At 42.4% G+C, this 23,037-nt stretch overlaps 1 protein-coding gene across 4 annotated transcripts in view; it reads left to right on the top strand.

The window, feature by feature from the left end:
• The window catches only part of SYTL4 (synaptotagmin like 4), a 1,339,985-nt gene that overhangs the window by 474,972 nt on the left and 841,976 nt on the right, over nucleotides 1-23,037 (top strand). For all 4 annotated transcript variants that reach the window (XM_069612955.1, XM_069612954.1, XM_069612953.1 and 1 more), the window contains one exon: nucleotides 9,740-9,955. In XM_069612955.1, coding sequence (XP_069469056.1) covers nucleotides 9,740-9,955 — 216 coding nt within the window. The remainder of the gene's footprint in view (nucleotides 1-9,739; nucleotides 9,956-23,037) is intronic.

The raw sequence follows: 23,037 nt of genomic DNA on the forward strand, positions 1-23,037 counted from the left end.
ATTTAAACTTTATTTGAGTGCAGCAGTTTTAGTGCTGTGTTGTCTTCACAGTATTTTGAGCAGGAGTCTGGCCACAGCGTTTTAGATGCGCTGATGTTTTTTTAATAGTCGTTCCTGCATTCCCAGGTATAGGCTGTCGGTGTAGTCTACTCTAGACATGAGTGCGATGATGGTGAGTGTTTTGTGGGTGAAAGGGAGGAAAGGTAGGATCCTTTTTACTTTGTGCAAGAGGAAGGGAAATATGAACTTTGCAGATACACGTGGCAATCATAAGCCTTGGCAGGAGAGTAAAGCAAAGCTGTGGAACGAAGTGAGGTTAAACAAAGTGAACGTTGTGAATAACCAAGTGAAGGGGGTCTGGGACTCACATCAGGAAGGCATTCCCCGACAAGTAATAAAGGGGAGTACAGACTTGGCATATACAGATGATATTCACAGACCTTGACAGGGGAGCAACCCAAGGTTGTGGCTTGAAGAAAGACCAGACAAAGAGGACTGGGAGGGTAATCAAGTGAAAGGGGTCTGGGAACCAGGCTGACAAAACACACCACAAACAGTAATAAAGAGGAATACAAACTTTGCAAGTGGTACTCAGACTTTGGCTGAAGAGTAAACCAAGGCTGTGGGCTGACTAGAGAACAGAGAGAGAGAGAGAGAGAGAGAGAGAACTATGAGAGCAACCAAGTGAAGGGGGTCTGGGACCCATGGTGGGGGTCATACACCCCAAACTGTGATTGAGATAAATACAAGCTTACATGTAAAAGTGACACTCCGAGACTTTGGCAGGAGAGTAAATCAAGGCTGTGGGTGAAGTGAAGACCGAGAGAGAGAGAACTCTGAATCCAACAATGTTGAGTACCCTACTTGGCAGGAGAGTGAGCCAAGAGGGGTATAAGAAAGGGTTGGGGATCCTCGGCACAGCTTGGGGGGCAGAACCAGGATATCCTTTATTACCGTAGTACCTGGGAGCCGGGCCTACTCAGAAAGGGTCAGGCAACCTGAGCACAGCTTGGGGGAGATAACCAGGCTATTTTTTGTCACAGTACCTGGTAGCCTGCTCAGAAAGGGTTGGGATGCTCAGCATAGCTTGGGGAGAGAGAACCAGGCTATTCTTTATCGTCGCTATATGTGGGAGTCAGGACTGCCCACCAACGGGCCGGGACCCTGAAGACGACTCGTTGCAGGGCCTAGGATCCAGCGTGCTAAGTAAAGATGCAGTGCAGATTTATCCTGACCATTAAAGATACAAAGACAATCTTGGATAAAGTAGAAAGACTTGGTGGCGGTGGGGCAGGGAGTGGGAGGGGGTCAACCCCTTGAGTCTTGTGAGACTTTTGCTTGCTTTTTGTACACCTTTTTGTAACTTTTATTTTAAATCGTATTTTAATTAGTATTTTCATTTTCTATACAGAAACGACAAAATAATACAACAGAAAATAAAATCCCCCTCCTCCACCCTCTAAACTACCCAAACCCCCTTCTTAACAGACCTCCTGCCCTCCCATTCCCAGAACGCTGCCTTCATTATAAACTTTATTTTGCAATGCAGATGGTGTACTGTTTTTTAATTAAATAAGTTCAAGATCTGTATCCTTTGCGGGCACCGATTCTCATGAAGTCTTCATGCAAAAAGTCCAAGACAAGCTCCTCATCCTTCTTGAAATTCTTTTGTTCCCCTTGTGCGACGTTGGTGACCCACTCTAGGGAAACATAATGACAAATATTCGGTTAATATCTCCAAAACATCACCCAATCCCAGCATCGACTCTCCTATGCCTATTGAGACCGAACATGTCCTGCATAGTTTTGTTAACTTTTCCCCAAAAGGTTTAATTTTCAGGCAATCCCACCAAATATGTACCCACGTTCCTTTTTATTTACATCCCCTCCAGCATTCGTCTGAAACATTTTTATATTCCTTATGCAACTTCGCAGGCGTCAGATGCCATTAAACCATCACTTTCACCCAGATTTCCTGTATTATAATTGCCCACGTCAATTTTGGGATTACCTTCCAAACCTCTAACTGAGTCTCGGACATTGCCATACGTATATCCTTCTCCCACAGCTTTGCATAACTCAATTGCATTCGACTCAAGTTATCTTCTATTGTTCTGTAAAGTGTCCCCACTATATGCCTGTCTCCCGCATTAGTAATAATGTACGTCTCAAAAGGAGATAAATCCCTTGTTATGTGATGTTTGTTAACCATTAGCCAGTGACATAGTTGAACATATCTTAATCTTTCATTTTCATTCAATAAGAATACCTGTTTGCATTGTTGGAAAGTTCTGATCTCTTGACCTTCAAACATATCACCCATCTTCAAGCATCCTGCTTCCTCTCATTGATCAAATGCATTCTGTTCTAATCCCAGAGTAAACTGGAGGTTACGAAAAAGAGGTGTGAAAGGAGAGGGAAACGTGGTAATACCCACTTGTTGCACCACTGTATCCCATATCTGCGCTAACAACACTGTTATTTTACTTCTATACATATTGGCAGTTCGATCATGTTTTTGACACCATAAGACTTCATATAGAGGTTTGCCAACCACTGCTCTATCCATTCGTACTCAAATTTTCTGAGTCCCCCTAGAACCATTCTCTAATAATCCGCATTTGAGAGGCCTGATAATAAATTTGAAAGTTCGGAACCCCAATTCCCCCTTTTGGTACTTAGGCTGTTAATACCTTCTATGCAACTCTAAGTTTCTTGCCTTGCCAAATATATTCCCTTAAAATCTTAAGTTCCTTAAAGAATGTCAGTGGGACCATAATCAGTAATGTCTGGAAAAAGTACAGCAGCTTTGGGAAAACCATCATTTTAATTATATTTATTCTTCCCATCCACAATATCATCAAAAAGTTACGTTCTTTAAGCCACTGTTTGATTGACACCAGGAGAAGGTGGGGGGATAGTTTGCTCTATACATCGACAACAAAGAGTCTGATCGCTGTATACCCAGATATTACATACCATGTTTTGTTACTATAAATTGATTGTCCTGGCTTTCCCCTTGATCTATAATTTTCCCCTCTTGGAACTTCATCTTTACTGATTTTTGCATATTAATTCTTAGGCCCTCTACTTTGCCAAATTGCCACAACTCTGTTGTTAAAGCTGATACAGAAGAAGATAACTCCTCTAATGTCAGCAATAAGTAATCTGCAAAGGCCCTGACTTTATTTATGGTCTTCTCCCCCAAATGGGATCCCTTTGATTTTCTCCATAAAGGCTTGAGATGCAGTGCAAATAATATCGTAGAGAACAGGCTCCCCTTTTTGGTACCTCTCATAACACGGATCTCACTAGAGAGATCTCCATTAATAGGCAGTCGTAATTTTGTGGTTTGATAGTTTGCTTTCACTATTTGCAGGAACCCTGGGCTGAATCCCATATATTCCAATGTTAGGAATATGGAGGACCATTCAACTCGGTTGAACGCCTTTTCAGCGTCAAGCGTTCATACCCCTGCTGTTCGTTCCGCCTTGTTTATTTTTTCTATCAAAAGGGCCACCCTTCGAGTGTTGTCAATGGTTTGTATATTTGTCACAAACCCAGATTGATCAGGACGTATCAACATAGGTACCCCAATCTATTTTCCAATATTTTAGTGTATATCTTAGCATCAATATTGATGAGCTATAGGTCGGTAGGAACCACATTGGGTCCTATCTTTCCCTTGTTTTAGAAAAAGCACCACGTTTGCCTCTTCCATTCAGGGCGTAATACTACCCTCTCCCCTGAATGTATTAAAAAATGAGGTTAAAACCGGGATTAAGTCTTCAGTATGTGTCTTGTAAAATATTGCAGTAAATCCGTCTATTCCCGGTGCCTTAAGGATGGGCAATGACTTTATCGCTGCTCAAACTTCCTCTAGCGTTATCTGACTTTCCAACTCTTCCCTGTCAGTTGCTTCTATTTTGTTTAACCGGCAACGTTCCAGATATGCCTTCAACTTCGGGATCTGTACAATCCGAAGTATATAGCACTGAATAATGTTCAGTAAATGCCTCAGTTATATGCCGAGAAGAGCCAACTTTCCCTTGCCTTGATTCAATTGTGTGGATAGTTCTAGCTTCATTCTTCATCCGTACCTGATGTGCCAATAGGGAATCGGCCTTATTAGCTTTAATATAATAACGCTGCCTTAAATATAATAGTTTATGAAAGTTTTCTCCTGGCTATCTTGCTTCTATGGTTGCAATAATAATTCTAACACTGTGGTTAGTGCGATACAGTTTTGCTTTTATTAGTGATAGTGATGAATTGCTTCTCGTATTACATTGATAAGTGTCATATACACTAGACGATAATTGTACGCCTTGTTTGTCAGCCGACACGTGTTTCGACCCGTATGGGTCTTTATCAAGGCTATTGTCAAGCTTCTTGAGCCCCCTGTGGGGTCCTGGTTCCGTTAAGGGTTCTGTCCTGTGAGCAGGCGTGGCTCCTATTGGGCACTCTAAATGCAGCTTCAATGCTGTGTCTGTACAGCTCCTGTACCAGGACCCCACAGGGGGCTCAGGAAGCTTGACAATAGCCTTGATAAAGACCCTACGGGTCGAAACACGTGTCGGCTGACAAACAAGGCGTACAATTATTGTCTAGTATGTATGACACTTATCAATGTAATACGAGAAGCAATTCATCACTATCACTAATAAAAGCGAAACTGTATCGCACTAACCACAGTGTTAAAATTATTATTGTAACGATAGAAGCAAGATAGCCAGGAGAAAACTTTAATAAATTACTTATCAACCTGGGGTACTGGCTAAACCCCAACAACTCCTGTGATCTTGCAAATATCAGAACAATTTATTAGACTCGGATAAGAGCGGAGCTCAGCACAGGCTGCTTCCACACCTAGAGCCAACCATGACCCTTAAATATAATGGGGCCTTCTCTGCATGCCATGTTTGTAATAAATCTAATTGGCCTCGAAGATACCTATGTTTTTTTCTGAATTTGAGCCCCTTGATTTGTGACCATTTCCTTCATAACTGATTTTATTTGAATCTCAAGTTCCCGTTGGGGTGCTAGCAATACTTTTTCCCTTTGAGCTTTTTTTGCAATTAGTTCACCCTTTATGGTTGCCTTGAAAGCATCCCAACCCCATCTAATAGGGGTGTCCTGAGCCCGATTTAGTTCAAAATATTCTTTAATTTTTCCCGAATCTCTTCACCCAACACCTGGTCTTTAATTATATGTTCTGGGATTTTCCATCATCATACCCCTGACCCTTTGATTCCATGTGAAATTGTTAATTTTAATGGAGCATTGTCGTATAAAGCCATTGTGCCCATTACCATCTGTTGTATTTGCCCTATCAATGACGCTAGGACCAACACATGGTCTATCCCTGAAAATGTCTGATGGACTGCCGAGTAGAATGTAAAGCCCTTGTCCCCGCTCTGAGTTTCTCTCAAAGCATCTATTAGTGATAGGCTAGCTGTGGACATTTTTTGTTTTTGCATACGGGATAATTGCAAAGTGTGGGTTACCTTACTTCTATCAATCTGGGGCTCCCTAGCCATATTAAAATCCCCTGTAAGAATAATTTGTCCGTCTGCAAACCGTTCTTGTTTATCTAGTACTTGTTGTAAAAACACACCTTGCCCCATATTTGGAGCATAAATCGTTGCAATCGTGTAACGCATTCTACCCAACTGTATTTTAACAAATGGTATCTACCCTCTTTATCTTTCTCTTGTGTCAATATGGACTGCCCAACCCAGCTTTTGAATGCTATTAAAACCCCTCCCTTCTTACGCTTATTATTCGATTGAACTATATGTGAGTATCCATGTAATTTGAACTTATTCGCGCCTCCCCTCAATACATGTCTCCTGAAATGCCCCAATATCTGGTTTCTCCTGATTCAAGAACGACCCAACTTTGCGTCTTTTGACTGGCGAGTTCAAGCCTATAACATTCAAGGGCAGCAGTTGTAATGTTTTCATTCCTGTCATCTAAGTAAACTTACACCATTCCCACTTTTGGTAGCTGACAACCCCCTCCCACACTTCCCCCAATACTAAAACCCCTATCCCTCTGACATTTTTCCCCTAACACAATAACCCCAAACTCTCTCTAACTTACCCCCCATACTTCCCCTTCTCCCCGACCGAGTCCTACCTATTTCCAATCCTTCCACGCATATACTGTGGAGGTCGAGCCCATGTCACACCTGGTGATTGGTTGTGCGGGTCTACCTCTACCCTACACCCCGTGATTCCAAGTACCGAGCATGTGTTCTCCGTCTCCTGCCGTCTCCAGGGAAACATCCTGCCCCTTTCAACTTATCCATGGCTTTGTAGTTCTAAGATAAATACCAACATTAACACATACAATTTACACATTATCCCTCACCAGAACCGCTATGGTCATCCTTGGTCATCAATTCTTTCGAACTCTTCTCACAGTGTTTTGTCTCGAGATGGCTTAGTCCATTCCCATCTTCTGAACCACCCTTTTTCCTGGACTTTGCGAGTGTCTATTTGTTGGTTCCATTCCCTGTGATCTGCTATTGTCAAGATCCGCAAACCTTCTTCACAAGATGTGACCTGATGCTGCTGTCCATCCCATATGAAAAATAGACCAAAAGGAAATGTCCATCGATAACAAAACTGAATTTTAATTCAGGTTTGCACCACTGGACCCATCAGCCTTCGCTTCAACAAGGTCGCTTGCGCTAGGTCTTGGAGTAATAGAATTTCAGAACCATTAACCTTAATGTGAGTTGCTTTCTTTGCTGCCCGCGAGATAGCCTCTTTCTGATCATATTTTTGAATTTCAGCAACCACATTCCTGGGTCTTGCTCCTGGTTCTCTATGTTTCAGACTGACCCATGAAACGGTCGATCAGGACATCTTCTCCCTTTTCCAAATCTAATGAATCAGCGAACACTTGTTGTATCGTTACTCTCAACTCCCTGTCCTCGACAGTTTCCGGAAGTAATTGAACCCTGATGTTGGATCTTCTCAATCTATTTTCTAGATCCTCCAGTTGTAATTCGAAATTTTGAGTCGCCATTGCCAGCTGATCAGTCAATAGATCTATTTTGCGAGTATCATCTGCTATTTCCTGGATAGCCGTCTCACTCAATTCTACTCGTTCCGCAAGGTCTTTAATATCACTTTTCACTTCTTGTAAGGATTGTGCAAGCTCAGTTCTTATGAGGGCGAGTTGAGATTGAAGCGTTTCGGTCATTTGATCTTTAAAGTCATTGAAGCATTGTTTAAGTACCTCAGTTGTTAAATCTCGCTCTGACAGTGTCTTTGGCACTGAAGCCTGAATACTTTCTTGTTGGATTACCCGACGTTCCTCGATAACTCGTTCTCCTACCCTCTTTGCGCCATCATTTTGATAAAGCCCCATCCTGTTTATTTCTTCTGCATCTTGTGGGTGGGAGCCCCCTCTGCTGGTTCTTTAGTTTTATTCTGAGACATTATTTTGGCGATCTGTAGTAACAAGCTGCTTACTATACTCACTGAGCTTGTATAGTCGAATTGGAATCTCGAGCAAAGATGCCACAGTTGCTCAGGGGAGCAAGTCCGTGTCCACTCAGTTTGTAAACGTGTGGCTTTCTCACTGTTCTTAAGTACAGGATACAATTTCACCAATCATAAGTTGTTGCCTTTTGCTGCCCACTGCTATGAGACACCCTACTTTTCCCTTCTCATTATAGGTATTATAACCATATGCTCACTTCTAGTAACATATCAGAGATCTTATTCCAGTTTGCTGACACTTCCCTCCTGTCACTGTACAAGGGTACACCATGAATGTCTCCAACAACTCCAATAGCAACCCAAATCCAGCTCCTGCTTTAACCTTCACTTGTCTGTACTTGCGTTTGACCCAATTCTAATAATGGCACTGCTTAGTAATTAGGGCTCCTACCCCGTTCTGCTCCTAGGTCCACTATTCTTTAGTTATTAAATGAATACTGTCTGCCTCTAGTTGATATCTTCTCAGGGATGACCTCCTCAATGACAATGTTGCAAATATTCTTCCCTTATGGAGGGGTGCACTCACACTGAGCTTTAAATATGTGCTGTTGATGCAAGCGCCTCACTAATCATAGTCTTGACAGTTTTCTTTTGCTATGGGCCCAGTTTTTCATGTTCATGTTAGAGTTTGTTTGTGGGGGATATCGCTCCCTCGTTGATTGCACCCTCTCAAGTCCTTTTCTCCACTAGTTGCTCTACTTTAACATTATGGCACCTTATTCCCAGAGTGCTTGACAGCCTGCCTTGTAACTGCTGCTGTGATCGATCATCAACAAATCAACTATCTGCTTGAATCTTGTATAACCCTCTGAGGTCGAATAAGTGGACTGTCCTCACCCCTATGCCAATGCTGCCGTAATCCTTCTGACAACCGGTAGCCAAAATTCGGTGATCCCACTGTAATGTATCCTCCGTCCCTGCAGAATCTTTGTGAGACTGACTGTCTCCCACATTCAAGCAACAACAGGATGCCAGACAAATACAGGGTCAGGGACTCCCAAACCAGTTGTTGAGCCAAAATCCGACAGTTTCCTCCTATCAGCGCCGTGCAGCTCCCGCCACACCCTAAGAGCTCATCATAATAATTGTGGCATGATAATGACATTCCTTTTTGTTGGAGTCCTTCGCCAATAGTTCTCCACGGTCTTGGGGGTTCTAAGAGCAATGTGGTATTTTTCATCTATGAAGGGGGGTCTCATATCCTAATTCCCCAGAGGCAAGCAGGAGGAGCTCAATCCTCACGCTCCTCTACATACGGCAGCCATCTTGGAATCAGCGAAGAAGACACACAAAGACCCAGCTGTTGCTGCAACGTAATTAAAGTTAGAAAAAAATAACTTTTCTTTTGAAATACAAAGCGGTGCTGCAGGTTTGACAGTTAAGAGCCATTTCCCTTTTCATCTTATGTTGCATTTAGCTTCTGAGGGATAGATTAGGATTTGGACACAGGAAGGAGAACTTTACTTGGGACATTCTGACACAGTTTCATTAGCTAATTTTGTTGAGGCAGAGAAACCCCTCTTGGAGGTAGGGTTAGTTAGGATTTCCTCCAACTTCCCTCATTTATGTTGCTAATAAGTCTTTACCAATCAATTTACCATCTTGTTTCCAAGACTTACTCCTACACCCTCACATTGGCCTGAATTAAAAACATGAATTATAATGTTTTTAATGTTTATTAATTTGTGTAATGCTTCATCATGGTATGAAAGAACTGGGGGATTGCTCTGTGTGCCTCACCGACTAGTATTAAAGACACTGTTCATTTGTCTGTTTATTTCTGAAAAGCAGTCCTTCTGATCATTTGCATTATTTCAAAGACATGAACTTTCCAAAGCATATATTGTTTAAAATAGTATTCTAGTGATTAAGATATCTATTATGTTTTTATCCAGGTATATTGAATTTTGAAAATGTATTTCTAGACTAATGCATAAGCACTTAATGTCATGCACTCTGCATGGGCAGGATATGGATGGCCGATGTTCTGCTGTTGGCAGAATAAGACATTTTGCAGCCTTATTTTCCTCAGATTTTTCCCTCTTTCAGAATTTGAAAAATTGAGAAATATTTAGCAAAAAGGTGCAGCATAATTTAGTCCTGCACTCTAAAAAACATAGTCCGAAAAGTGATTTAAATAATGCATTGAGAAAAAGATTTCTGTTAGACCAAAACTGGGGAGCAATCCCTAATGCTATGTCCATCTGTCTATTACTGAGTAGGCGTTTGAAAAACGAGTTGCTGGAGATCAGAAGAAAAGGGGCCAAGAGAGGTAGCCAGCGTTACACTGACCGTACATGCGCCCGATGCCAAGAGAAACTGGGTCGTATGGGTCCTAAGGGAAACACCTGCCGCAGCTGCAACCATCTGGTGTGCAAGGACTGTCGAGTGGCATGCGCCAATGGCACCTGGAAGTGCAATGTATGCATAAAGGAAGCGTAAGTCTAATATTTAGATATTCTTTGGGTGCTGATCAATTGATAGTAAAAACAATGATTCCAATGAATGCCTCTTTTAATAATACAAAGTTTCATTAGTGTTGAAATTATGAAAACGTCTTTGAATTGTTCTGATCGTTGCTCTTTACTGATGTTGGGGTAAATTTGGTACTCTTTTTATGAATTGCTCTGTTTTTATTTATGTATTTTCATGTGTAGTCAGTTCTTTTATGAAACACTAAAGCATGTTTAGTTTGGGACTTGTTTTTTATTTTTTGGTAAGTTTTTCAGCTGACCAAAATATTTCATCATGAGTTTATTTTAGTAAATCAGTTGATTGCTTGTGACTGTATAAGCAAGAAAATTGGCACAGTGTCGGCATGTATTTCAGAATGTGGGGCCTGTGGAGACATGGAAGGGAAACATTGTAAGCATTAGGTTGGAACCTACATTTCTTTTTTAAACGCATTTTATTTCCTTTTATTTATGGACTGAAACATACATGCAACTTGAGAGATTACTGTTGATGACACCTGGGTACTAATAATAACAAATTGCAAGTGTGTAGAGAATGATTAAAAATACATAGCGATTCATCTCTGCCTGCAAGTGTGTATATCGTTCTACAAACATTATTACTTTCATGATTCAACTAACAGTAATGTTTATACACTCAAGATTAAGGACAAAGGTTAACAAGGCAGAGACGGGAGAAGCAGAGGTTGGAGGGAAAAGGTATGGAGGATAGCGTGTTCTAGAATATCATACTATGGTATAGAACACAGGTTTAGAGAAAGTTGTATTTTATAATTCATTATAGTCACAGCTAAAGGTTACAGACTTCTAGGTTTAAAATATGTGAGGATCCTGAGGACAGGCCATCGCTTTTGGATTCCGACCTTGGGGGTGGATATGCGAGGGAGGTTCACCTAGGTGGAGGATACTTGGGGAGTGAGGAGAGGACGTCCTTAGGTGACGCATCATATTCCTCATTTCCCTTTCACCACAAACCCTCAATCCTGCAAGCCTTTTTTCTGTGACTCCCTTAAAGTATTCCCCAAACACCCCAGTATGCTACTGGGACGAAGAAGAGGATAACTAGAACTACACATCCTCACTTTGTGAAAAAACAACTGTTCATCAACCCCAGCCAAGTACTGAGATGAGTAGGACAACAAGAACAATGCAGGACTACCGCTATGATGGGGTACGGTCTAGTCCTTTTTGGCAGGAAAATGGAGACAGGAACTTTAAAAGCTGCAAGCCTGAAAGAAATGGAGATCGAGTCAGCTGTGGGAGAATGCCCACGAGCTGCTGTGTGCAAGCAGATCTCTGCAGTGTGGCGGCATGGCAGGAGAAGCGCTTGAGACCCGTGGAAACATGCAGATCATATGCAGCGGGAAGCAAAGGCAGAAGAAGCTGGAGGCCGGTGGCAAGCCTTAAGACGGAGGCTGGCGGGAACGGGAAAACGGTTGTGTGAGTCCTGCTTCACTGTGGAAGCACTGCTGGGTGTGCACGAGCCACAATAAGATTGCTGGGAGAAGACGTAACACCAACCTGTGAGTGCATTTTTGAATACCGAGCGGAGTGAAAGCAAAGCACTTTGAATACTGAACGAAATGAAAGCAAGTTAAAGCATATTTTAAAAAAAAGCCATTTTGAATACAGAACAAAAAAAACCAAGTTGGGAACACTCTGGCATCTTAGAGTGAAAGAACGATTGTGAATCTGACTGAAAGGAAATCTTTAAACTGAAATAAAATAATTAACTAAAACAAGTGCTAGCAAAGCCAAGAGAGCACAAAGAGTTGTATGCATGATATGAGATATACAGCATTAGTCCAAGTCAAGAAAGTGCACAGAACTGTATATGATCAGTAAGCAAGCATTGGCACAAGCCAAGGAAACATAAGGAGGTTTAACAAGTGCATGTTGGCCAGACAAGCTACACTACCGTGTCAGGAGAGTGTGAAACATGTGATTGAGGCAAATTTATCCCCTGAAGAGAAGTAGTGGAATGTTGTTAAAGGAAATGCAGTCAAGGAAGTGTGCCGGTTGCGTGACCTGTAATGGGAGGACCATGTGCGTCTAGTCTGGTAGCCCTGAATGGTGAAGCCACTGAAAATGCCTACAAAGGGTTGTACAAAGACCTTTTTGTGACTTTGAAGTCAAATGTTGTTTTGTTAGAAAGCTGATAGATTTGAACTCTTGAGAAAAGAAATCTCTTGTGGTGTTTTGTTTGAAAGCTGGAAGATTTGAATTCTTGGGGAATAGAACCCCTTTGTTTGAACAACTTTAACTTGGGGAAGGTGAGCTGATTACAAGCCAAAGAGCTAGAAGAAGCTCTGAACTTTACTTTGAACACTATTCTTTTTTTTATGCTGACATCCCTACACATTGTATGCAGTTAGTTGTGAGGGCAAGTATAGGTTTTTGGACATAGACCGATGGTTTTACTTTGGACTTCCTGACGCAGACTATCCTTAGTTTTCTTTAGGGTAGAGAAATCACACTTTAGCATAGGGCAAATTAGGCATTATTCCACGCTGCCTTTGTGTTAATAAAACTTTGTTTGAAGAACTTGAACCTGTTGTCTGTGTCTCACTCATGATGTTTTCACAAGAAAACACATACACATCTTTATAAATGCCACATTTTTCTTACTAAACTATGATTTCATATAGGTAGCCAGTACGCATATCTCCTATTTGGATACCCCTGTGCCTTTCCAGTATCTCAATATTACTCATTTATGAGCATGCACGCACTCAGTAAAAATTCCCTATTCGCGCAGTTGGTGACTTTCTTGCTCTCAACTAGCTATAGAGAGACAGATTTTTTCTTTTGTGGAAGGAATTTCATTTCCTATTACTAACCTGTTAGAACCCCAATACATATGAATAAGATCACATTGGTGACCTTAGGAGGCCAACCAGTAGTCCTCATCCTTCATTTCAACTTTAAACATTTCCAAAGGGAGTCAGTATATATGGAAATACATTTGTTGTAAAAGACAGAGATCCCAGCCTATGGTCAAGTCTAATGTTTTCCAAAACATCATCTTGGGGCTTTAATTATTTGTGATCAAATGATGTGATTATATGACTTTGATGCACATTGTTTTTGATGATAGGATTTATTTGCATGTTTCACCACCAATTTACATATTTAGAGGAGTGAGGGCCCTCAACTTTCTGAATTTCCACTGTAAATAAGTCAATATGATAAGTATCAAATGTAGGTTATTTGGGATATCTTCTCTCCTCCTATCATTTGTGTGCCCTGTCAGATGATTTACAGATTGTTTTGTTTGCTCGCATCCCTGTATTGTTACAACCCCTCCTTTTGAAGTTGCTGCCCAAGCTGTCTCTAAAAAGGTGGGGTAATCACATATGACTTGTCATATATATGATATTTTTCTGGCCTGTCAGTTGTAGGTCTTCTTCCCAAGTATAAATCCTTTCCTTCATTGCAGTAATTTAATTAATCGTGTTTTAATTACCATGGTTTCTAAATCCTAGGGTGCTGGCATCCTTTTTAAGTCCATTAAAAGTGAAGGATTTATATAAAGGTAGGTGTTTTGGAAGCCAACCCCGTCCTTACGTAATCGATTTTGCATAATGTTAAAAAGAATTTCACCTTTTTACCCCTTCCCCATAGAAGTTAATTTAAGAGCTTGTGTATAATTTTTAGGCTGTTCTTATTTACTCACTATGGGATTGAGTTAAAGATGTAAAGAAAAGATGGCCATATTTTCATTTTTGTGTGCACAGGGTTAATCTTAGTGAAGACCATCTTCCAATGTCATCTTTTTTTTTTTTTAACGTTGTTTATTAAGGGAACGGTTCACAGCAAGACAATTCTCACAAGCAGTGCGACATAGCAGGAGCATAATTTCGACAATGACATATATCTATGGCAATGAGGCAGGCATCGTCACCTAGAGTGACTGAGTAGGTGTTACATCAGCATCAGACATCAGATCACACAAGTACAGACGTAACAGCGACCATATATCTTTGGGACGACAGGGCGTCGGGACTGATGAGACAAAAAGTTCCTCATCGTCATTCACCATACATAAGTCTTTCAGGAAGTTGGATCGGGTAGGCCCTGCGGCGGATTTCCAACATTTAAGGATGCAGAGTTTGGCAATAACACATGAGATATTAAAAAACCTTCTCGTGGTTTCCTTCTCCTTTCCAATGTCACCAAACAGGTATTTCAGGGGGGACAGAGCGGCTGGGATCGCCTTTCTCTCCTCAAGGAGCCCCGCCACTTCTCGCTAAAAGTCCGCAATAACAGGGCACGACCAGTACATATGGTACGCTCCAGCATCGGGGGTGCCACATTTCAAACATGTCCCTGTGCAACCCTCCACAAACTTAGCCAGCCTAGCCGGGGAGTAATGTAACTGATTCAGGATTTTAAATTGAATCAGTCGGAGTCCTGAGTTCATATAGACCAATTTGGTGAGTTGACAATATCGGGCCCATCTCAAGTCATCAATCTGGGTACCCATATCCCGTTTCTTAGGTTTCTCTAATAGTGTTTCGTGAGGGGGAATGTGTTTGCACCAAGGTGTATAGCGACGAGACTCCCTTATTATGACCATCCGTCGTCACCACAGCTCTAATGCATTCGTGTGTCTGGGGTTCTGCCGGGAAGAAAGGCCATTTAGCAGCAAAAGCTGTTCTCATACGATAGTATTGAAGGCGCTTGAGCTGGCCACCCCCCACTGCACCCAGGAAATCTGTGAGTTCACAAAACACGCCATCGGGGAACATGTCTCGCATCCTGAAAAGTTTATTTGGGTCCCAGGTTCGCTGAAGGGCCTTGTCAAAGGTCGGGGAAATACTAGAGAAGTTCCACAGGGGTATATCTGGGTCATAGGGGATCTCCAGGCCAATTCTCCTGTAGATCCTGGACCAAGCTCGTGTGGTGGTGTATACCGGGTCGAATGGGCAGATGTTACCATAAGTGGGGTTCAGGAGGACAGATTGTATATCGTTGGGGCGGACTGCGTGCTTTTCAAGAAGAATGTGTGGGGCTGTGTCTTCGGGGTCAAACCAATGTTTCACAAATTGTGCCTGTGCTGCTATACAATATAATTCAAAATCAGGTGCCTCAATCCCGCCCTACGAGTATGGCTCCACCATCTTGTCCTAGCCCAGCCTAGCAGTTTTCCCGTTCCAAATAAAGGAAGATGCCAGTGATTTAAGTTTTGCAAAAAAGGGTTTACCGGGCCAAATCGGGATGTTGTTGAAGAAATATAAGAGTTTGGGTAGAACTACCATTTTAAGTAGGGCCACTCGGCCATATAAGGACAGAGGGAGATTAGCCCATAGTTGGAGCTTGGTTGTAAGGGTGAGAAGTAAGTCGCCGTGATTATGCGAGTACAGCAGCTGTATATCTCTGGCCATCATGATTCCCAGGTATCTTACCTGCGTGGGGGCAGGCTTAACCCCGTAATATGAGATAGGTCACCTGTATTAGGGGTCAATGGAAATATTTCAGATTTTGGGACATTGATTTTATATCCTGAATATTCCGAGAACTCATGTATATCAGACATAATGTGTTGCACATTCTCATGTGGGTCCCGGACATATAACAACGTATCATCCGCGTACAGTGATATCATTTGGGGAGGGCCAGTCATCCTGAGACCTCTGTGCGCGTGGTGCTGACGGATGTATTCCGCCATCGGTTCAATACTGAGTGCAAAGAGAATGGGCGAGAAAGGACAGCCCTGTCTGGTCCCTCTGTGTAATTGGAAAGAAGGGGACAAGGTGTTATTAGTTAGGACCTTGGCAGATGGTTGGGTATATAGCAGCCGGACGCATTTCCAATGTCATCTTTTACTCTTTTACTTTGTCCATTATGACACATAATGTTCTTAAGGTTAGGTTGTACCTTGCCACCCAAGTATGGTGGGCTTAACCCTCTCCACCTGATGCCCCATCTGCTAAAATCCCCATATACCTTGTATTTGAAATGGGCATTACTTGAGTTTTGAAAATGGAAAGTTTACAACCTGGAAATTTACTAAACGAGTGCAAACAAGCCAGAGATTTGAAAGAAGTGCATTGTTAACACACGTTGGTGCTTTGTAGTCTTGTTTATTAATTGTAAGACCTGTAATTAGTAGTTTTGCTGTACACATTAGATGATCATGGGACAAATTAAAAAGGTAATGTGGAGGTGGGGGAACTCTATCCTGTCTCTCTGTCTCTATGTGGAAGTCTTCTGAGATGCGTCCAATTCGCCTCATGCTCACGTTTTGTCCACGATAGTGATTTGTTTAGCTTTGAAATGGCCAAAAGGGATTAAAGGTCATTGGAAAAACCCCCAGTCCGTGCAGTGAAAGGCATTTTCACCATATAAGTTAACGGCTGTCCCAGGTGATGCAATCTTGTACTTCATTGAACATGTTAAGAAGAGCATAGATTTTGCAAGAACTTTCCCATTCTTTTATCAAATCTGGCTGTATTTAATTCAATTAATCACGGTCTGCATTCACAATGTTTATGACATGGAATTGCACTTACATTTTTACTCCCTTTAAAAATCATTTTATTCCGAACTTTAAAAAAGAGGGAGTAAAATACCCCCACTTCCAAATCTTACCTGGAGCACTGGCTCAGCCCCATGTTCCCATTCCTTGTGCGCCTCCTAAACATTTCAGAAGTGAACAGAAAAGGTTTTAGGTTTTCCTCACCCAATGGGAGTTACACTTTTTATATAGATTTGTGATGAATTCACTTCTGCCCTGTGGGAGTACAAGGAGGAGTAGAAGCCAAAGCACCTACCCAGCCTTCACACTTCTACAAACAAAGATTAAACCCAATCACAAGGTTAAAACGGGCACAGTTAAAGGATTTAACTCCTTTGCCTTTTGTGGTAACGTGGGAGAGGGAAGGCTATACTCTCAAGAGGAGTGCGAATGTGATTCAGTGGCAACCCAAACAGCAAAATATAACCGTCCAAAATAAAGGGAATGTCCAATCAAGGTTCTATACAAAATATATATACTTTAATTGAACACGCCATCTTCAAGAAAACTGAATAGAAAAACATTGTTTTTTTTCAATAATTTTTTTTATGCTGTATAGTTTGGGCACAAACTTTTAGCATGTTGGAGGTGAGAGGTGCGGATGTCAGGAAGTGGTTTGTTCAGCAGGCGCGGTGCAGATAGGTGTGAAGTGATTCCGGTTAAGTTTGGAATCCGTTGCGCTATGCTTTCCCAGAATTGCATAGTTCTATAGATGGTTGGGAATGAGTGTCCGCTTGGGATCTGTTCCAATCTTTCATTTATGTCTAGGTAGGTTTGCTCTTGTGGGAGCATATTTGCAAAGATTCTCTGCGTTTCTTCTAGCGAGGTGCATTCCATAAAGATGTGGAAAAGTGTTTCAGTTGTGGTGTTCTTTTTGCAGAATATGCATTGGTACTCTTCTCTGGGTATGTGTCCAGTGTGAGCGAGATATTCTCTAGTTCGTAGGATGTTCAGTCTGAATCGCAGGAAGGTGTCTCGTATGCGTTTGCAGGGAAATTTGGTTGAATATTTTGGCAGCTCGTTGAGCGCTCTTGTCTCATAGCGCATAGAGTGAGAAAGTTTGTATTTACTCTTATCCTTACAAGTCTGAATCCAGTCAAGTTCTCGGAGTCTTTTTTTTTTTAGCGTTCTGAGGGCGTTTTATCAACATTTCCTCATTTATTTCATAGTGGTTCGTGGTGATTTGGCAATATTCTTTCCATCTCGCAATGGTTGCATTATCAGTGGTTGCAGAGGTGTTTTTCAGGAGTTTGATCGAGGGAATGTTGTCGTCCGAGATGGTTTTTCAGTAGGGTGAAATGTGTTTCCATCTGTTGGCTAATTCAAGAGATTGTAGTCCGAGTTCGAATCGTATTCTAGTTGCCAGGAAAGAAAGAACTTTCCTCCAGTAGATTCCATGAATTCCCATATTTTTCCTGGCACGCAGTTTTTGGAGACTCTCGCTTCCATAGGTGAGTATTGGAGTAACCTTCTGATTTTAGAACGTGAGGGTAGGTGTCGTGGAGACAGTTTTTGGAGACTCTCGCTTCCATAGGTGAGTATTGGAGTAACCTTCTGATTTTAGAACGTGAGGGTAGGTGTCGTGGAGAAGTGTCCATGTTTTTTATGAATAAATGCGCCTTGGCGTGCCAGCGAGAGACATTTGTTTTTCAGATGCTCTGTCCAGGACAGTTCAATTGTGGATTGATTTAGGTGGATTCCGAGATATTTTGTTGCCTTGACTATTTCAAGAGGTTTTTTGTTGATAGTCAGTCGAAAGGTGGTTGCTCTGCAATTTTTTTTTGCTGTTAGTGCCATGATCTGGGTTTTGGAGATGTTGATTCTCATGTCGTTTTCTTTGACGTATTTGTCCAGAGCGTTGAGTGTTCTTTGTAGACCTATGAGTGTTTTGTCCAGCAATACCAAGTCATCCGCATAAAGTATGTATGGTGTCTTGGTATCATTGATTTTAGGGGGGAATGCTTCTACGTTGGCTTGGCTGATCATGATGTCAAAAAGGTAGAAGTTAAACAATGTTGCCGCAAGTGGACAGCCTTGTTTGAGGCCTCTGTCTGGTTGGTATGGAGTTGGATACAATGCCAGTTGATGTGAGTCGGACCTTAATGGAGGTGTTGCTATAAAGAGCTTTGATGGGTTTGAGTACTTCAGAGGGGCATTTCCAGGACTAAAGCTTGTTCCAAAGTCTGTTTTGCTTGATGCTATTAAATGCCATTTGTAGGTCTATGAACGCAGCGTAAATGTGAGATGCAGTTCTAGAAGCCTCTTGTTTTAAGGCGTTGAGAATCATTAAGTTTATGCTAGTGCCGGCGTTCTCCACGAATCTGGTCTGTTAGATGGTCATAGATATTTTTTTGCGTTGCCCAGGTGTTCAGTTGTTTGAGTAGTGTAGAGGCAAAGATTTTGCCTATGGGGTCAAGCATGGCAAGCGGTCTATAGTTCGTTGGTAGGTCTTTTTCTCCTTGCTTATATGTGGGAACCAGCGTCACTGTTTGCCAGGTGCGAGGGATGTATTGTTCAAGGGATATTAGGATGAATAATTCCATGCACAGGTTGGTCCATGCCTCAGGGTCTTGTTTAATGATGTGGTTACTGAGCCCATCAGGGCCGGGTGCTCTCGAGGTGTTAAGATGTCTGATAAGGTAGAGGATCTCGTCTCATTCCCAACCATTGAACCATTTAGAGGTGCTGATGCTGGCATCTGGAGTATTGGTTGTATCTTTATAGAGGTTACTAAAGTGTGAAGTCCAAGCTTTTTCTGGTACATCTGAGTGAAGGGATGTTTGGGCGGACTTGTTGTTGTTCAGTAAGCTCCACAAGTCTCTGGTGTTTTTATTCTCCAGTATTTTTAGTATGTTTTCAGCATCATTCTGTAATAGTTGCTTTAGTGGACTTCATCCAATCCCAGTGTTTTAACTTTAAGGCATGTATTCTTTGCTTGCCATGAGTAGAGTCTGTTTTGTAGATATCATGGATTTGTTTGTGCAAGGTTCTTTTCTTGGTGGTGATTAGTTTACTATATGCGTGATTATGTTCGTGGTTAATATTGCCAGGAGCTTTCTTGGTGGTTCGGTAAGGTATTAGGAGCCATTCGTAGTTTATTTTTGCTTTTGTTGGTTTGGACCAGTTCTGGAAGTTTTCTTTTATTGTTGATACGTGATTAGTGGGGATCCGGAGTCGGTTTCTTCCTTTATTGATTTCAATGTTGTCAGAAAAACATTGTACAAAATCCACTGCTGTGGAAAGAACTGAGATTAGTAAGGATAGAAGATGTAGCACTCTGTGAGTTATGAATCAGGGGGGTCTGTAGGACTAAGTGAGTCCTGACACTTACCTTTTGCCACCTTTATTTTACACCACAGGATCTTAGCTGGGCATTAACAGACTTTGTGTACTGTGCCTCCCATTAATAATGCCCACTTATCGCAAGAAATGGAACAGGCTCTAGACACAATAAAAACCACCACACTTTGTTGGATTGGTAGCAAAATTGAGATTGAGATTGACCCCTCTTCGTGAATGAAGAATCCCCTAGCTAATACTTTGGATTCTGGCTACTTTTGTTAATCCTTCTGGTACCAAAGGATTAACAAAGACGTTCTGCCTTCCATGTCCACTCTGAGGCCTTGCCAATTAAAATACTTTGCAGAAGGGGGTCCTAATTGATTGTCAACCTATTTATAATCACTGTGTGCTTGCTGCCATTCAGATTGATTGTCTCGCCCCTGACACACTAGGCCCTTCTTGTAGCCAATTACGACTTTGCCCGTTTCTCCCAGGACCCTGCACCATATTCGAATTATGGCCTTCAATTAACTCCCTCTGCAGCTGCAGCCCAGCAGAGAAACCTTGCCAGAGACAGCTACGCAGGACAGCCCTCTCACTTCAGCCAGCCAGAAGCAGCACTTCTCTCTCACCAAGAAGTTCAAAGATCCCTACTTCCTCCTGTCTCCCTCTTTTAAATCTCTCAGAGAAAACTGCCTCTTTACCCTTTTCCAGCCTCTTCCGCGATGTCATCTGCCATCAGTCACACCATGTGCCAGAACCTTCCAGTACCCATATCCTGTCCTCTCTGATGCCGCTCATGTAATTTTCCAACCCCTGGCTTGAATGACCTTCGGACATTATTCTGCATAACACAACCTCCCAATAGTGTTGCGTTTCTCATTTTATCCTTCCTTCCTCTTTTATTGCTCCGCACAATGAATGTTTATTATCAAGGACCAACATGCTGTGACACTGCAAGTTCTGCCTTGTGAAGCAATGCTGTTCATCTTTCAATTTTGCATTATTTTCTGAAACTCACAATGTTAGTGTGCCTGCCGCTATGCCAACTCATTTGAGGCCTGTGGCCTAACAAATCTAGCCCACTCGATTTACCCCAATACTAAGTGTTAGTAAACAATGTAACCCCCTCCTTGTTATCCCCAATACTAAGTGTTAGTAACTAATGTACTAAATTACACGCAGGATATACTGCACAAATTCTTTAGCCCAGAACCTCTCCTACAGGTCCAAAGTCAATAGTTGACCACAATGATTGTAAAAAGGACATAACTGAACAAAAATGGATGAATGGTTGCTATGCACTTTCCAGGGCCCAAACGTAGACTACGAGGGCAGTTTTTACCAGTCAATAATGCCTTTTGTTGGTCTTGGCGGTATGACAATGGCAAGCCAGGCTTTCTAGGTGCTGTTTGTGGGGTTTAAAGCGGCTCTAGTTCAGTAATCATGTGGTTCTAGACAGGGAGCAGTGTTGGGCAGGTGTTAAACTGACATTTGTTGTGGTTCAAAGCGATGCTTGAAAAAGGGTGGATAGTGAGGGCCACGTGCGTTGGTTCGACAGTCGATCGACCACAAAGATTCCAGTGACTGGATGCGCTGTTCTATGCAGTCAGTTCAGTGAGGCAGCCGAAGTGCTGCTCATGATGGCCACCTTGATCGACAGCAAAGATGCTGGAGAATGGATGCACAGTTCTATGTTCGGTCAAGTGGTTGCAGATCGATGGGCCAACAGGGTCGGTTTGACTTGCAGTGAAGATTGGCAGCAAATATGCTGGTGGGTGGAACAGCGGTTCGAAGGTGGCACATGCAAGAAGGAGGTTTGAGTTTGACCTGAGGCAGCTGCGCGCTCTGCTAGCACAATGTGGCGATTAACTTGTTTGTACAGTTCAGTGGTTTGAAGATCAGGGGGAAAGATGAATGCAGCTCTTGAGGGTCCTGCTGGTTCAATGCAGTTGATCAGGCTTGAATCATAGCTCATTGGTTCAGTGGTGGAAAAAGCAGGAACCCTGGTTGTCCTGACTCTCTGATGCTGAAAGTCTTTCTCCGGGGTGTTGGGGACAAGTGTAACCCTTGTTGGTCAACAAGCTGGTGCACGCTTTAAGGGGATCTTAACCACAATGATGTCTTGGGCAGCACTGTGAGTGTCAGAGATGAAGGTCACCCCCAGTATGCCTTGGCAATGGGTAGGGAACAGAGTTAACAACTGCCTTAGACACACAGTCTTCCCCTCACTGATGGAGGGCTTTCGAAAGTCAACTCTCCTAACAAAGATCCAACAAATACATTCTTCTGTGCTTGTTCCAAATTGAATTCCCATTCTCTTAAAGGCGAAGGCCCACAGTTGATTTGACTAATGGAAACCTGCCTTAGGTCCAGTCCTTGTACTGACAATAATAGGACTTTGCCTTCTGGCATCATACCCAAAATGATTTGCATTAAATGAAGCAGAGGGGACAGGAAGGAAGAGAGATAAGAGAGAAAACAAGAAGGTGTAATCTTCCTCTAGCTGGTCTGAGCTCCCCAGTCTAAACAAACTCTGCCCTCTCCCTTCAAAAGTCTTTTTGCTATGCAGCACCCTGATCTGAGGCATTTGGGATGGGTGTGCCGTTTGATTTCTGTTTCCCAGGTGACCTCCTGCTGGGAGGCTGGCTCACTCGAAAGGGTGTTACCATCCCTCACAAAGGATCGAAAGGAGAGGCATAGCCATTGTAATGAACTCATGGTGGCAACAGTAAAGCCAGACACAAGTGGTCCCCGTTCAAAGGTGTTTATTAAACTGCAAAGGTATGTTGGAAAAACGCCTAATCTAAACCTAAATCTAAGATGGGAGCAGGCTTCAATCATCAAATAATAATAAGGCAGTCCTAGTGGCATCATGTCAAATAAAAGGGCCCATCCTCATGCTAAATACAAAAAGAAGTGTGGGATAATGTTCTTAAGTGTTCACAAATGATAAGTCACAATGCAGTACTTGAGGTCGCCCTTCCCCACGTTTTCAGCACAGGACAAGCTGGGACTTTGGAGCACAGCACATGCTCGAGCTTTCCCAGCACGAGCTAACAGTTCTGCTGTAAGCAATCGGGGTACTCTTTTCTATTAAAAAGTCTCTTGCTGTTGTGGGTCTGATGTATTTAAATACCGTACAAGGAGTTCCTTTTCACATATACATTGGCTGATGTCTTTTTCCACCCCTGAGTCGGCCTATTCCGGGCTCGGACCCTTCTCAATTTTCAGCCTCCCTCCG

This window comes from Ambystoma mexicanum, chromosome 5p (genome assembly GCF_040938575.1).
Source record: "Ambystoma mexicanum isolate Mex_15411 chromosome 5p, UKY_AmexF1_1, whole genome shotgun sequence".
NCBI lineage: Eukaryota > Metazoa > Chordata > Amphibia > Caudata > Ambystomatidae > Ambystoma > Ambystoma mexicanum.